This window comes from Archocentrus centrarchus, chromosome 10, assembly GCF_007364275.1.
Source record: "Archocentrus centrarchus isolate MPI-CPG fArcCen1 chromosome 10, fArcCen1, whole genome shotgun sequence".
In the NCBI taxonomy this organism is placed as follows: Eukaryota; Metazoa; Chordata; class Actinopteri; order Cichliformes; family Cichlidae; genus Archocentrus; species Archocentrus centrarchus.
Genome location: NC_044355.1, coordinates 31,193,831 through 31,208,451, shown reverse-complemented (window position 1 = coordinate 31,208,451; position 14,621 = coordinate 31,193,831). Strand labels below are relative to the sequence as shown.

Genomic DNA, 14,621 nt, shown 5'->3' with positions numbered 1-14,621 from the left:
TCAAGAGAAATGTATGAAAATACTTTAACAGAAAAATAAGTCACCAAAGTGTGTAATTTTTTCCAGTGGAAAATATGGCTTGCTTTATGCAAAATGTGTTATTCTCAACTTATTTAAAGGATTACTACACAAAATACTCAAAACTCCACATGCTTTTCAGAATCCATCATTTTCTTCTGCTTCCCCAGGTACACCCTGAACAGGTCAGCAGTCTGTTGCAGGCACACCTATGGTCAATTTAGAATCACAAATTAGCCTGACCCCATGCACATCTTTGGACTGTGGGAGGAAGGAAAGAACCCACACAGACACGAGAATATGCAAATTCCACAGACAGGCCCTAGACTGGATTTGAACCCAGGATCTTCTTGCTGTGGGGCAGCGGTGCTAGTCACCACCACCTGCAGTCCTATTTTCTGAAGTTTGGTAAAAAACGTACAACAAGGAGTAGGAGGTGGGGGTTGGCTGCCTAAAGTCGACTCTGGACTCAAAAATCCCTTTCCCTCCTCTCCACCTGCTGCTGGGCACACTAGTGATGGGAGGTCCGGCTCTTTGGAATGATTCAGCTTTTTTGGCTTGGCTCCCTTAGAAGAGCCGGCTCTTACTGCCCCCAAGTGGCTCTTCATTTAGTATCACCTTCTTTTTTTAATCCTAATTTAGCAATTATGAATGGTTTGTGTGTTGGGAATAATTTTTGTATTAAACATTTTCATAAAAGCCTTATGTTTTTTATAAATGTTACAAAAAACACACAGTTACTACTGTTTAACATTTTAGTCAAAACCACAGCAAACAAGTCTTGCTGACCAAGGGCTCAGTAATACTCTAAACACTTCAACTACAGTACTAAAAGAGCTTTTACAGTGCACATAATTTAGTTTGTAGGCAACTGAGCCTGTAATCGGTATTTTTGACGTTAACATCAAAGGCTAAATAAGTGCGATTGAAGCTGGTATGAAGGAGTTGGGAAAGCTGTCTGTTTATAATACAAGTGGACCATCATCTGACCACTGGAGACTCCTGGCTGACCTGCCAACAACAGCAGCTACTTCTGAAAGAAGAAGAAAAAAGAGAGAAGTGAAAATATAATTGAACAAACACATTATCACACTTTATAGCAAAATAATCTATAGCATGTTGAATTTTCCATTCCTTATTTATTTATTCATTTTTCAAACAAAATGTTACAAAATGAACTTTAAATACATTATTTTGGACTTTAATGCACAGAAAGGTACACTTAAACTGGTCGTGACTGACACACCTTTTAGTGCCCCCTCATGCAGAATAACACCAACACCGTGTAACCTTGTGTCCTGTGTACTCTGTGTTAACAGAGAGGCTGCATCTAATGAGGCTGACAGCTTCAGATCATTCCTGGAGCACCGTTTCAGCGTTGGCGGCTGGCCATATGTCATAACTCCGGAGCTGCATACCATTGGCCAAGATTCGGCTCTCCCCGACAGGACTCGGCTCTTCTCGTTCGCTACAATTAATCGACTCGTAGCGCCCGGCTCGTTCCTGACCAACACATCATCGGGGCACACAGGTTAATGGATAAACTTCCTACCTGCTGAACCAACATCGGGATCAGTCAGCTGCCCGGAAGATTCACGTTACTTGATAGAAATACTTTAAATGGGACTTTCTGCAATAACGACAACAACAACTAGGTTTTAATTTTCAGAGACACCTGTCGCTAATGTTTCTGACTCATGTTTCTGACACAAAAATCTAAGAAAACGGCACCGAGCATCAAACTAACTTCAGGTTTCAACCACAAGCTAGCTTAACTTTTCCTCTGACTGGAGGTACACGAAGGACTTCAGGGGGCTTTGCATCGCGTTAGTACCTGGACATGGACCGGCACAGATACTTCATTTTTAACCAGAAGAGCGTACTTGTTCTCGGCGTCCTCCAGGTGGCCTGTGCTGGTCTTTGTGTGGTCTGTGGGTTCATGGACGCTGTTTTTCGCAAGGACACTCCGCTGAGTACCACCAGGACGCCGCTGTGGGGAGGACTGGTGAGACTGACCCGCTAACAAAGTCATTCAGTAGAAAATAATCGGCTGGCTCGAAACCTGTGTGGCCAGGTGTGCTGTGTGACGGTATAAGGTGACGAACACGTTAGAGGATTCGTCGCTTAGGTCTCTTGGAGTCTGTTAGGAACCTTGCTTTGGTCATCACTCCTATTAATACTCAGGTCAACTCTTTCAGGCTTGTTTTCACAAAAGCTTTAGGCAGCGTTAGATCTGGGAGGGACTTTTTTCCTCCAGTGTGAACGGTCTTTGTTCCTGCTCTCTGTCATTTCAGTTGGACTGTTTCCACTTTCTTTAGGTCATGGCCTCTCCAGGTGTTCTGGCGCTGTTTGCCTCCCAAAGGAAGAACTCCATACTGGTCAGTGTGATGGTTTACTGTGGACTGATACTGGTTACCAGCATTACTTCTTCTAACAAACATGTCTGTTTCTTTGGAACCAAAACAAACAAAAAATAACAACAAAATAAATGAGCAAAATGCGGGAAACATTTGAATTGGGATCATAATTGAAACATTAAAGCAGTTATTAAATAGTATTGGTTATTGAGTCCTTCATCAGACCTTCTGCGTGGTTAAAAACATAACTAGTTTGTGGTTATTTGGTGAAATACAGTTGGTTTGGGCCTCATGAGAACCAAAATAAAGTTTGACACAGAGAGCTTTTATTAACATTAAGCAATAAAATTAGCTACTAATGCAAGACTCATAAGATTTATCAACCAAGCCATCATCAACACGTTAAAGAAATTCCCTCTGATTACAATGCTGCCAGCATCCACAGACACATCCACTGCATTGTGAAGCCTTTATAGCATGTTTGTTTTGGTTTTTTAAATTTATTTATTTTTGAGCCAGAAGTTTCCATAAATTCTATGGTTGTAACAGTACCTGCTAGTTAGTGCCAAGTTATAAAATAAAAATGAAATACTATAATTCCCTGAAACTGAAGCACAAACTTGATGGGCTGGACCACAAATTAAGTCATATTATTCCAGCTTGGCAGCAGTGTTAGTGGACTTGGGCCCCAGGAGATAGACATCAGCTACAGCTGCCTGTGTTGGTACTCCTGCCAATAAAAGCAGCCACGCCTCAGACTTTAAGAATCACCAGGATCCCGGTGGATGAGTGGTCACTGACATGGCAGTGGCTAACATGCTGGCTGCAGTGGCTGTGTCTGTCTTATATGCTGTTTACAGTACTGACTTGCTTTTGGAGCCAGTCTCCATTGGACATTAGAGGAACTGCAGTTTTGCCACTTCCACATTGGTTTTATTTATCAGCACTGTAGTCTGCTGACTGCAAGCAACATTGTTTAAAGTGGAAAGAACTTTTGTCACAGGAAGTGATAAAACATGTGTCGCCTTTTTCAGTGTTAGGCTGCAGACTCATAAATCATTATTATTATTTGGATTATGATAGTCAAGGATGACAGGGTGAGGTGGAGGCCGGTGATCCACTGTGGGGGCCACTAAAGGAGAGCAGCTGAAAGAAGAAGGGTTACGATTGATATAGAATTCTGCTTTTACCTTATTTTCCTCTTTAGACAAAAGGTTCGCTAACCTCTTAATCTAATGCTAACTTTCACAGCTAACCTAGCCCCAACCCTAATCTAACCTCATTCTGACCTTAAAACCAACACTTAGACTCAGACTGCCCTTTGGAGGGGTGTGAGAACTGGCCAAAAATATCCTTTCACTTATAGTCTGAAACTCAAACTGGGCTTTATAAAGATAGTTATACACACACATGCACACAGAGGACGCTTTCTGTGGATGAACTTGTGTGTCTGTCCTCAGGTGAGTGTGATGGTGGTGGCCTCAGGGCTGTCCTTCGTGGCTGCAGTCATCATATCAAGTTACTCCTGTCTGACCCTCACCTATGGGGAGGAGGACCAAGAGGTCTTCCATCACCACAACAGTCCTCAAGTGGTAACTGCCAGACACACAATCAGTGTTTTAATCGGTGAATCCTTTCTTGACTAACTCAGTTGCAATAAACAAGAAATTTGAGGAAGTTTAACTTCCCAAGAACAAGAATGAGCTGAAAAGGGTTGATCCCACTAACATGTCTGCATGAACGTGGAGAGTGCTCAAGGTGATGCAAAGGGTCACACACCTCCTCATTTCACTGTTAGAAAATGAAGCTGCAAATTTAGTCTGAGCCATTTAGCCTGACACTTGTTTTTGGACTGGCACCACTATGTTGTTACCATTCAAAAAAAAAAAAAAAAAAAAAAGAAAGTCATTGCTGTTCATTTTTATTGTGACTGTTTATCTTCTGGATGCGCAGCAAATAGATCTGGATAATCTTCTCAGACGTCACTCTGACCGCTTCCTGAAATGTTTTGATTGCACATCATTTTTACACATTTGTGGCTGTAACATTCTCCGTCTCTCCGCGCAGACGTTTGTGCTCCATCGGATGGTGAAGGCTGCCAATGCCACCATACTGCTAAGCTGCATCATCAGCCTGGCTCTCTCCTCGCTCATCGGCTACACGGGCTGTCGCAGCCTCCCCCTGTGTGGCTGCTATGACACCAGAACTGGACTGGTATGGACCACGTGACCACTGTAGACGGCTTTAAAAAGTGAAAACCATATAGAACAACAGACCCTAAAGTCATGATGTCATTTGTCAGGACTAACCGTTGTATTTGGCACATAGATAAAAATGTTATCCTGGGTAGTGTTCTCACTCAAAAGTGCAGTGGTGTACAAATGAAGGAGAGTTTGAAAAGTGTACATTGGATGTTACCCCCCCCCCCCCGGCGTACGCTTTGTTGATAAGCGTTAATGATCCCTAAGCTCACAGGAGTGGCACCCAGTTGGTCTTCTGCTGTAGCCCATCTGCTTCAAGGTTCAGCAGGCTTATGCTTTCAGAGATGCTCTTCTGCATACCTCGGTTGTAATGAGTGGTTATTTGAGTTAATTTTGCCTTCAAATGAAACGTTCTGTCTCGTTTGTGGTTTCCAGGAGACCTTGGTTCCTCGGTGCGATCCCGGGGACACTGAGATGTGCACCTTGCAGGGTAAGTTTAAAATGTTGGTCTAAAACTGGTAAGAATTTCCTCCAGCTAACAATCAGTTAAATACAGATGTCTCCCGTGTTAAAGTGTGTGTTGGTATTTTTCGTAACCTAAATCCAGCATATTAAACATGAAGTTTATATGCTGGATCTAGCTTGAATATTATTATTATTATTATTCAAATAATTAACAGCACTGAGAAAATGATCTGAGTAAAAACGTCTGAAAGGTTTTTGTTTGGTTTTGTTTTTGCTGATCAGATCACCATATAGTCTCTGATACAGAGAATAAGAGAGAATATATTTAACAGTGGCAGATGGACAAATGGAAATGCTGTTTTTAGGTTCATCATTTCTGCTTTTATCATTACTTTTTAGTGGACGGGACCTGCGAAACCCATCAATCCATTAATCAGTTTTCTTCCATGTGTCTAACCTGTAAAACCGCTGCACTTTTTTCCTGATGCAGACCCTCGTAGGCCCAGTAGGCTTGCAGTGCGCTTTTATGAAGTGATGAGAAGTCCCGAATAATTACATTGTGTTCCTGAGACCTCTAATAAACGCTTGCTGTCTGCAGTCCAGTGAGCTAGTTCTCCTTTGTGTCCAGCAGGAGGAGACAACAGGCTCTTTAACGCTCCAGCTCAATCCGCTGACAGAGGCGCTGCAGAGGAAGAGGAGGGGTCCTCCAAATTGCCCCCATACAGCAGACTGACTTGAGACACATGCTTGTTGGGGACTGCTCCTTCACATTCCTGCTCGCTTCCTTCTGAGCACAGACGCATTATATTTAATGTTCTGTCTGTATATGTACTTTTGAGCTCAGACAGGAGGAATTTCATAATTCCAGTGGAGTTCAAGATGCCAAGTCTTAAAAAACTGGACTTTTCATCGACCTGTAGGAGAGCCACACAATTCAGTCAGATTAATTTTTAAACTTGAATATCTGTATACTACTTTAATGTTTAATTCTTTTTATGTTGTGTGAATATGACTTTTGTTCTGACTTAATATATTTTATATGCGTGCAATAAATAAAACTTGGACTGGAGAGTTGACTCCACACTGAAACATTGAGGGTGGTTTATTGCAAGGTTACATATAAAACCACTGCAAGTATCTTCCTTTTACTCCACCAGTTTAATCCATTAGTCACTTTGAAAATGAATCACATTGTGTATTTGACATGTTTCTTTCTGGCCATTTATAATAAGATATACAGCAGTATTGTCATGTGGATTGAAAGAACAAAAGTAAAGCAAAGGAAGTTACAGTAGAACCCAGCGTGAAGGCGGCTTTATAATAAAAACAAAGGACGCTTCGCAAACAGAAAAAAAGCAGCAACCAAATCCATAACAATCAAAACACCCACACAGTGCCTGCCCCCCTCCTCATCACTGAGGGGCTCCACGTATGCTGGGGTTGTTTCTTGCTTTTCCCATCTGTGTACAGAGCCTGTCAATAGCAAGTCCTGAGAGGAAGACATTAGGTTTGATTGACAGTCTGCCTACCAAGCACATATAAGCATAACCTGGTGGTGATCAGCAGAAGGGCCACAGGACCAGCTGTGGTCAAACACGCACGGACACAGAGCTGCAAAATAACTCCATATGGATGCCAGCCACGGGGCCGTCGTTGCTTATGGAGAGAAAGATAGCATTTATAATTGTACAACAGTGCAAGACATGCTTTGTAATGTATCACAGGCTTACATATGATCTAAGTAGCAGGTACACGGACATCATTCTACATGTTGAGACACCTGAGGGACACAATGTTCAGATTAACAACTTGGCTGACAGGTATTCATGTGTCTAAGTTCTCAGTCATCCAAGTCATCAAACACTTGAGCTGCCAAGGTGTGAATCCGGTGTGAGACCCCCCCGCCCCCATCATATATTACGGTCACACAAAGGTGCGAGTGGGGAATTCATGGCCTTGGAAGAGATCTCAAGAATGCATCACAGATGGCTGATCGCTGGTGTTTTAGGCCACAACCACCTTAATAGATCCCTACTACAAAGCTTGACAATTTCATGGAGGTATGATTATTCACAATTTGATTGGCCACTGAAGCTACACACAAAAAGAAGCAGGCAAACAAAATGTTTCCTTAACCAAAGTTTCCCTTTTGAATGACTGAGTACATTCTTGGTGTGTTGTCACAGCTGAGCGCAGGAATCAGTAGAGCCACAGTGCTGCAGGACGTTCAATCTCGACCGTTTTCTCAACAAAAAGCCGAAAGTTTTTTTTTTCCAGAGTTTACGCTAACTGAAGAAAATAAGCTACGTGATAAGCAAGAACTAAAGTGATAAGGTCACGCTTCAAATGAATTACACTGGGGCCACATCGCTTCAGCATCAACACTGCTAAACTCCCATAATATTATGCTCCTGACACCTTTTGCACTGCCATTTAGCCACTTCTAGCTAAATGACAAGTAACAGACTCAGAGTTCATGAGCACAGTTATTTATTCTCACATTTTATGTTATAGAGGGAAACATAAAACTGGCTAAGTATGTGTTACTCACAGACCTTATATAGGCATCTAAACCCATTCAAAAACTGACTAAGACCAGAGATCAGGTAGTGAAATAATACCAGCTCTTTTCTGGATTTTCAGATGGATTACTTGGTCCTCTACTGCAGTACAGTAAGCAAAGGTTCATCTGAAGCTCGGATAATGGACGGACAGACTGCAAATAAATTGCAAATACCTGCAAGTTCCTCCTACTGTTCAGACGTGAAACAAAAACACAGAAGACATTATGTAACTATACTGTCTTTCATTGGGAGCCCCTGTTAGCGCTGTACCAAATTTACAGTTGTTCTAGTCTCCTGACTGTTCAGCGGCTAGTCTCTAAGCATGTCTATCTGCTGTTTGGCACTTAACAACCAGCATGAAGTGGGGCTTTAAGGTCTTTTTCTGTGAAACAGCCTCAGATGTCAACAGCACCAGCAGAGCCTCGAGCCAAACGATGAGCAGAAACAGAGTTTATAGAGTTCCTCAGCAGGTGCGATGCCAGTAGCAGGCACTATCAATGACAGCACTTTGTCTAAGGCTTGAACTTGATGTTTAATCCTTTTATTGCTGAAAGCCATTGTTTAGCTAAAAAAGATGTGAAGAACTCTTGATGAAATGGTCATAATAATGTAGTGATCGTGAAGGCTTTAGAGAAGGCAAGTACACACTGCCGGAGCCTCTGTGGTGTGAGGATGTCCTGAGTCTTTTCTTGACCCCTGCATCTGTGGGGGGGGGGGGGGGGGGGGGGGGGGGCTATGCTGAAATCATTTGGGTCACTGCAAATTACTGCAAAGTTGTCCTGAATCGTCACCTTTATGCTATGATGAAACATTCCTATCCTGACGGGTGTGTGAGGACAATCCTTCCATCCACAAAGACTCAATGAAAGATGATTTGAATCATCTGCTGTGGTCTTCTCAGTCACCAGATCTTAACTTAGTTAAACACCTATGGAATATTTTAAACTGACACATCACAAACCATAAAATGAATATGGTGTTCCATGGTGATGGTGGGGTCTAACATGTCAGTGTCGTTTCAGCCCTGCAGGAAAGTTCCACAGACTTGAAGTCAGTGCTGAGGAGCACTGAAAGTCTTTGGGTAGGACAAAACAAGAACCTGACTGACAGGATTTTAAGACCCATACTGACAGAAATATGTGGTGAATTAAAAATCTGGTGTTCTGATATCGCGGCAGATATTTTTCTTTTTCTTTCAGACACACAAGACATAAGCAGATTTCCCTAATGGCCATTATGTGTATTCATTTAGTCATTTTTTTCTCTGTTTGACTCAGATCAGCTGGTTGGCTGTGGTTCCTAACAACAGAGAAATTGGAGTGTGCCCCCTGGTGGATAAACTATGCAACACCAACATCTCTTTACTTTTTAAATGTTCATTTATTGGCTGCAATAAACGCCGATACCGATGAGTCAGCAAATAGCCAATATTAGCCAATAATATCAGAGTCAGGCTCTCACCTAAACCTTACAAAACCACTCTATATTAGCCTGTCCTTCAATTTCTTATCCATCTTTAATCTGCATCCCCTCTTAACTCTGGATGAAACCCAGGCCATAGATTAAACCTGAGTGGATCAAGCAAATCAGAGAGCAAACTACAGTTTAGGAAATCACGCCCATTGTTCGCTGTCTGGCAAATTATTATTATTTTTTGTTCATTACTTGTTTAAAGACTTAACAGTGGGTCCTTCTTTAAAAGGCTCAACTCACGTAAAAGCACCAGCATAATAATAAAATTCATATAGTGGGAGCAAAAAGAAGGGCTACGTGACCACAGAGGGCCCACAATCAGCCCCCACTCTTCTATAACCCAATAAATCCACTCAGAACTGAGTGGATAAGCCAAAACTGGCTAAAGCTCAACCAAACAAAGTAAATGTGAAAAATGTGGATATTCCCTTTGAGCATTTCATACTACTTTAGTATTTCAGTGAGCTTGATATGAATAAGTTACAAACAAATTAAGATAAGTGGAATTCCTTTGGCAGTTTTTGAATCGCTGAATGTTAAGCAAAAAGATTTAAAGGCACCCTGAGGAGTTTTCAACTTACAATAGTAGCCTTTATTTTTATGATCTCCACACTTTGCTAGCATGCGCTTGTTGCCGGTTCTTTTAATTCATTTTAGCGCTATTCCACTGATCAGCATCTGAGGGTGATAACAATCTAAGAAATGTAATCTGTTAGCAGAAGGTGGTACAGCTCAAAAACACTGGGTCCTTCCCCTCAGCAGGCTTCCAGAAGTTGGCCAATCAGAAGAAAGTGGGCTTATAGAGTAGTGGACAATATATAAAATAGTCCATCTTAGTATGAACAGAGGGGCTTCATTTGAAATTAAAAGTTCCAGAGGAAGATAAATAAGGAATTATTTGACTGGAACAGAATAAAAATCATGGAATGAGCAGAACAGATCCCAGATTTGAAATATTCAAAATACTGTCTTTGCATATTTTAATATGCTGAATATGCATTCAGCATATTAAAAGATGTATTCTGGAGTACAAATACCACTGTTTAGATGCAAACTTCACAGGGAGCCTTTTATGAGACAATTAAAACCAGCTGCCTGAAGAGTATTACAGTGAATCCAAACCAAAAGTACAAGAAGGGGCAGAGAAAACAGCACCAACACCTTTAACATAACGCAGTCTACAAACTTACAGTACCACAGTGGCACCTCTATTTTAACATAAAGCCTAATTAAATGGCATGTAGTGCATTACATTGTAAAGTGCTCTGTTATTTTGTCCACCCCCTACATGTCTGCCTCTGCTAGGTGAGGGAGCTAAACGATCACTAAAGAATGATTACTGATTTAAGATCAGATTTTTTTGGCCACATTTTTATAATTTCCATGTACTGTGCCAATCCTAAAACGGTCACATAGTAAATACTAGCCCAAATCATTATAAGTCAGTTAAGCACAAGCAGTGAACTAATGTATCCTCTTCTAGTGGAGACATTCATCTGTGTTTTTCCCGATTGTGAAGCCATTTTACTGGAACCATTTCCTCTTTCTTGACATCCATTCTTCCCTCTGCTCTCTCTGCTTCCAATCTCATTGGCCATGAGCAGCCTCAGGCTGACCTCATCTCCTTCTATCCTCTCCATGTGCCTCTTTCAGCAGCTGCTGCAGCCCCAGCTCCTCGTCCCGTCTCCTGCATCATCCCTCCCCCTGCTCAGGTTAACGGTTCCCCCTGATGCCTCAGGTGGCTGGCTGAGCACCAGGGGCTTCTGAGACTTTAGCTTGTGGGCGACCGTCATAAAAATAGCCTCAACATGGTCACTGTTTCCATAGTTCCCATCTCCTTGGCTGTTGGGATTCTTTGCAGATGTCTCAAACAGTGGCATGGAGTGGGCATCCGCGAACTGTTGTGCCACGTCCGTGCTCACTTGGACGGAGTCTTGGAGGTCACACTTGTTTCCGACTAAGATCCTGGGTACTTCTGTGCCCAGTGCATGCTGCTTGCACTCTTCAATCCAGGCAGGGAGGCTGTGGAAGCTGGCAGCGTTGGTGATGTCATAGACAAAGACAACGGCGTGCACGTTGCGGTAGTAGTGCTGCACCATGGACTTCCTGAACCGCTCCTGGCCTGCAGTGTCCCACAGCTGGATCTGTATGAAACAACAGAGAAGTGAAATCCTGTCAGAAGACATTAACCAAACAACGATGTAATGCACTCACAATTATATACCGCTTTTCTAGTCTTACTGACCACTCAGAGTGGTTTTAGTTAGAACAGTACCAACTAGTACTGGGATTTATCCAAAGCCATATCCATATTATTACTGGTGAGTCCCACTGCCACCCAAAAACCATTAAAAACACAACATTGACACACTGTTGCTCTGAGTGACAACACATTGCTGCTTTTGGTAGTCTTCAGAGGATATTTGGACAACAGTTGTAACTCTTGAAATTTTAGACCAAAGTCAATTCAAAAACATAAGATTTTTGGAAGATTGCCACTCTACACATGCTTTGCTACAACAAGGATTTCAGCTGGAGCCAGCTGTCGGGAAGAGAGCTTCCCTTAAACCTGGGTTGGGCTCCGAGTCTCTGGAAGTAGAAGTCTGATGGGTGGTTCAGGCCAAAATTCTACCCAGTCAAACTACTTCACTGCTGCAGGTTTCACGATCTGTGCACCAGTATTGGGGATTAGGGATGAGTCAGCTAGACCTGAAATGTGGCTGCACTTGTTATTGAGCACCAGAAATACAAACTTATTAAAAAGATTAAACACTTACAGGTGATTATTTGCATGTTACTTAGCACCAGCCTACCAATCTCTGATTTCCACCCGTGCTGTTTATGGATACAGCTAACTCGTTAGCTTACACCAAGCACTCCACCCTGGTTAGTGATCACCAGTACGTCCGTATGGATCTTAGCTGGATCTTGGCTCTTTTGGGGGTGTATCCCATTGGCAGGATTTTTCTGGTTCCTGTTTTTTCTCGGGTTTCTGTTGATTGGGCTGAGAGGGTTTCGGCCCATACAGAACAGCAGTGGGGACAGAGCATCTCCTTGGTAAATTGCACACTTGATGGTGACTTGTGCAGCTGGCTTGAAGTTGGCCTCTTGTGTTATTCTCCACATCCCCATTGAGTTCTTGATGAAGGCTCTTAAGGTCCTGCTGATCTTGTACATTTCTAGGCATTCCAGTCATAGGCTTTCTCACAGTACACAGGTTTGTCAGTCTGGTCTTACAGTCTCGAGTGACTGCTCTATCCACCAGTAGCTCCTCTCAATCATGTGCTCCTCTGGTGTTACTGCCAGTTCCTTTCTGGGCCCCGCTCATGTATCGAGCATGTGCCTGTTCATCTTAGCTGCTGTGATGCAGGAGCTTTCATGTTGTGCTGAGGCAGGTTATTGGCTGGTAGCTGGATTGGACTGGTCCCTTCTGAGGATCTTTGGGGATCAGGACTCTCTGGCCTTCGGTCAGCCATTGTTTTTGCCCTCATAGCTCAGTAGGTTTGTACTGTAAATATAATTCTGACTTCAACTGGAATGCGTTGTATGTTTTAAAAGGAGACATACTGGGGTGAGTATTAGAAGAATTTAATATCAAACAATCAACAAATAAATAGCTGAAATTAGAAGTTCTGAATGATTCACTGTTGATTATTTTCCAAGCCTTAAAATGGCTGATGTCATAGTGACTACGTCCATCTTTTAAATACAGTCTGTGGGTGATTCTTTTTGTTTCACTTGCCTACAAATGAGAACTGCACGAAGGATTACTGCTGTTTAAAACTAGTCACCAAATTATCGTAATGGTGTGCACATCAGGGTTGGCATTTAGCCAGGCTAAAGTAAAATACGGCTCACGTACTACTGATGTACCCCCGAGGAAGGCATTTGCTGCTGATAAGTGGCCCACTGATGAGACCTACCACTAGCTGTCAATCAATATGTATTGTATACCGTTTTTTGTCATTTGTTGTACTTGAACCCTGGAGTCCAGCCAAGACACCCAGAGGATCAAGAGGCGCAACAATGAACCTCGCCTGCAGTACACACCTTGATATTCTCGCCGTCAATCTCGACCAGTCTCTCCCTGAAGTCCACCCCGATCGTGGCCTCGGTCTTCTCGGGAAACTTGCCGGCACAAAAGCGGTAAGTGAGGCAGGTCTTCCCGACCCCGGAGTCCCCGATCACGATGATTTTGAAGATGCGGGTCCTCGGCGGTGGAAGACTGGAGCTCGTCAGGGAGCCGGAGAATTCAGCTGACGACCCGCTCTCCGCCATATCACAGCGACGGGCTGGACGATCAGCAGGGAAAGCTGGGCTCAGCCACTAGCTGTCAGTTGCAGCTGCAGCTGCGAGGCAGTTACTGCTCTCAGTCTGAACTCAGGCCGTTACAGGGTCCGAAGAGTAGCTGCTGCGTAAACCATCTTTAGATGTCAATGTACACACCGTACCTTTGTCTCCAAACAAGTGCATCCCTGTAAACACTCTTCTCCGCAGCCTACCTGGGAAGCCACGTTCAACGTAGTCTACGCAAGGATCGTCTCGCGAGATAATATTTTATGCGACGTTCAAGTCACGTGAGAAAGAATAAGTCTCATATGAGAAACCGCTAATCATTAAAGAGAGGGACGCGGAATTTGAAGGCTACTGAACTGAACTCTAGGAGGGAAACATATTTTTCATGGTGATGGACCCTTGCTGGGTAAAAAAATAAATAAATAAAGCTAAATAGCAGAGGATGGTTTCGATCCATCGACCTCTGGGTTATGGGCCCAGCACGCTTCCGCTGCGCCACTCTGCTAGTGTACATAACTGTCATCAGATTTATATTTATAGGTAGTGACTAGAAGTTGGCCTGTCTATATTCCGTGGTTAAGTTAGCTTTGAAAAAAGGAGGACTAGGTTGTAAAATTACAATTCTGTAACACCATACGTGTTGACAGAAATATAGATTTTTCAAAGGAAAAGTAGCTTTTAAAAAATGTTAGTTCAGGTTAAAGTCGACCAATTTTTGTGTTTTCCTAGCGATAAAATTAAAGCTAATTTAGGGTTTTAGAATAAAGCCGACGAACACAGATTCTTAATGATCCAGTTACACCTGGTATTACCATGTGACTGTGATTAGATACCATTTTGAAGAAAACAAAACAATAAGTCAGTCCCATATGTTGACAGGCCATCTGTTAATTAAGTTAGAAATGCCTAATAATTACTTTCAGTTCTTTCTGAAACACTCTCTCCCTCTCTTAATATTTTTCAAATGGTTGGAAGTGACTGTGAGACTATTCTGGTGTGCTTTATGCTGTCGCATGGCTATAAAATCCTGACCAGAGTATTAGATCTTTTTTAGCTGAAGGTTTTAGCTGACTTTTTAAAAGATGCCCCACTAGTGTTAGTTCCCATTTATGTGTCTCTGGCACAGAAAAGAATTATAGGAATTCAACCAAAATCAAGACTGTCTTGTACACAGTCCTTCAATAAGCCAACAGTGCATTTTCTGTATGTTATACTATATGCATAAGTGGAAAGAAAACAACAAACCA

The 14,621-nt window shown here is 42.6% G+C and overlaps 2 protein-coding genes and 1 non-coding gene across 4 annotated transcripts; 1 reads left to right on the top strand and 2 right to left on the bottom strand.

Annotated features, from left to right (window-relative positions):
* The first annotated feature begins 1,487 nt into the window (after window positions 1–1,487).
* Window positions 1,488–6,019, top strand: LOC115786806 (uncharacterized). Of its 2 annotated transcripts, none has more exons than XM_030739239.1 (6): window positions 1,488–2,023; window positions 2,337–2,396; window positions 3,836–3,967; window positions 4,443–4,589; window positions 5,012–5,066; window positions 5,670–6,019. In XM_030739239.1, exons 1-6 carry the CDS (start codon window positions 1,859–1,861, stop codon window positions 5,777–5,779), a joined length of 669 nt encoding a protein of 222 aa, XP_030595099.1. In that variant the 5' UTR covers window positions 1,488–1,858; the 3' UTR covers window positions 5,780–6,019. The 2 variants fall into 2 exon arrangements, with proteins under 2 accessions (XP_030595099.1, XP_030595100.1); XM_030739240.1 differs by having other exon boundaries at window positions 1,491–2,023; window positions 5,673–6,001.
* Window positions 6,020–8,321: 2,302 nt separating this feature from the next.
* On the bottom strand, window positions 8,322–13,612 carry rab33ba (RAB33B, member RAS oncogene family a). Its single transcript, XM_030739238.1, has 2 exons — window positions 13,129–13,612; window positions 8,322–11,222 (listed from the first exon to the last, which is right to left on the bottom strand). The coding sequence occupies exons 1-2, from the start codon at window positions 13,354–13,356 to the stop codon at window positions 10,728–10,730; spliced, it is 723 nt and encodes a 240-aa protein (XP_030595098.1). The 5' UTR covers window positions 13,357–13,612; the 3' UTR covers window positions 8,322–10,727.
* A 195-nt stretch (window positions 13,613–13,807) lies between these two features.
* On the bottom strand, window positions 13,808–13,879 carry trnam-cau (transfer RNA methionine (anticodon CAU)). The gene has a single exon. It is a non-coding gene; the product is annotated as a tRNA-Met (tRNA).
* Window positions 13,880–14,621: the final 742 nt, after the last annotated feature.

What these genes read in the sequence shown, in the direction of transcription:
- LOC115786806 (XM_030739239.1), top strand. Translation starts at nt 1,859, where the DNA reads ATGGACCGGCACAGATACTTCATTTTTAACCAGAAGAGCGTACTTGTT. An exon ending in ACCACAACAGTCCTCAAGTG is followed by an intron (nt 3,968 to 4,442) that starts GTAACTGCCAGA and finishes CTCTCCGCGCAG; the next exon opens with ACGTTTGTGCTCCATCGGAT. An exon ending in TGAGATGTGCACCTTGCAGG is followed by an intron (nt 5,067 to 5,669) that starts GTAAGTTTAAAA and finishes CTTTGTGTCCAG; the next exon opens with CAGGAGGAGACAACAGGCTC.
- rab33ba (XM_030739238.1), bottom strand. Translation starts at nt 13,356, where the DNA reads ATGGCGGAGAGCGGGTCGTCAGCTGAATTCTCCGGCTCCCTGACGAGC. An exon ending in TTGACGGCGAGAATATCAAG is followed by an intron (nt 11,223 to 13,128) that starts GTGTGTACTGCA and finishes TGTTTCATACAG; the next exon opens with ATCCAGCTGTGGGACACTGC.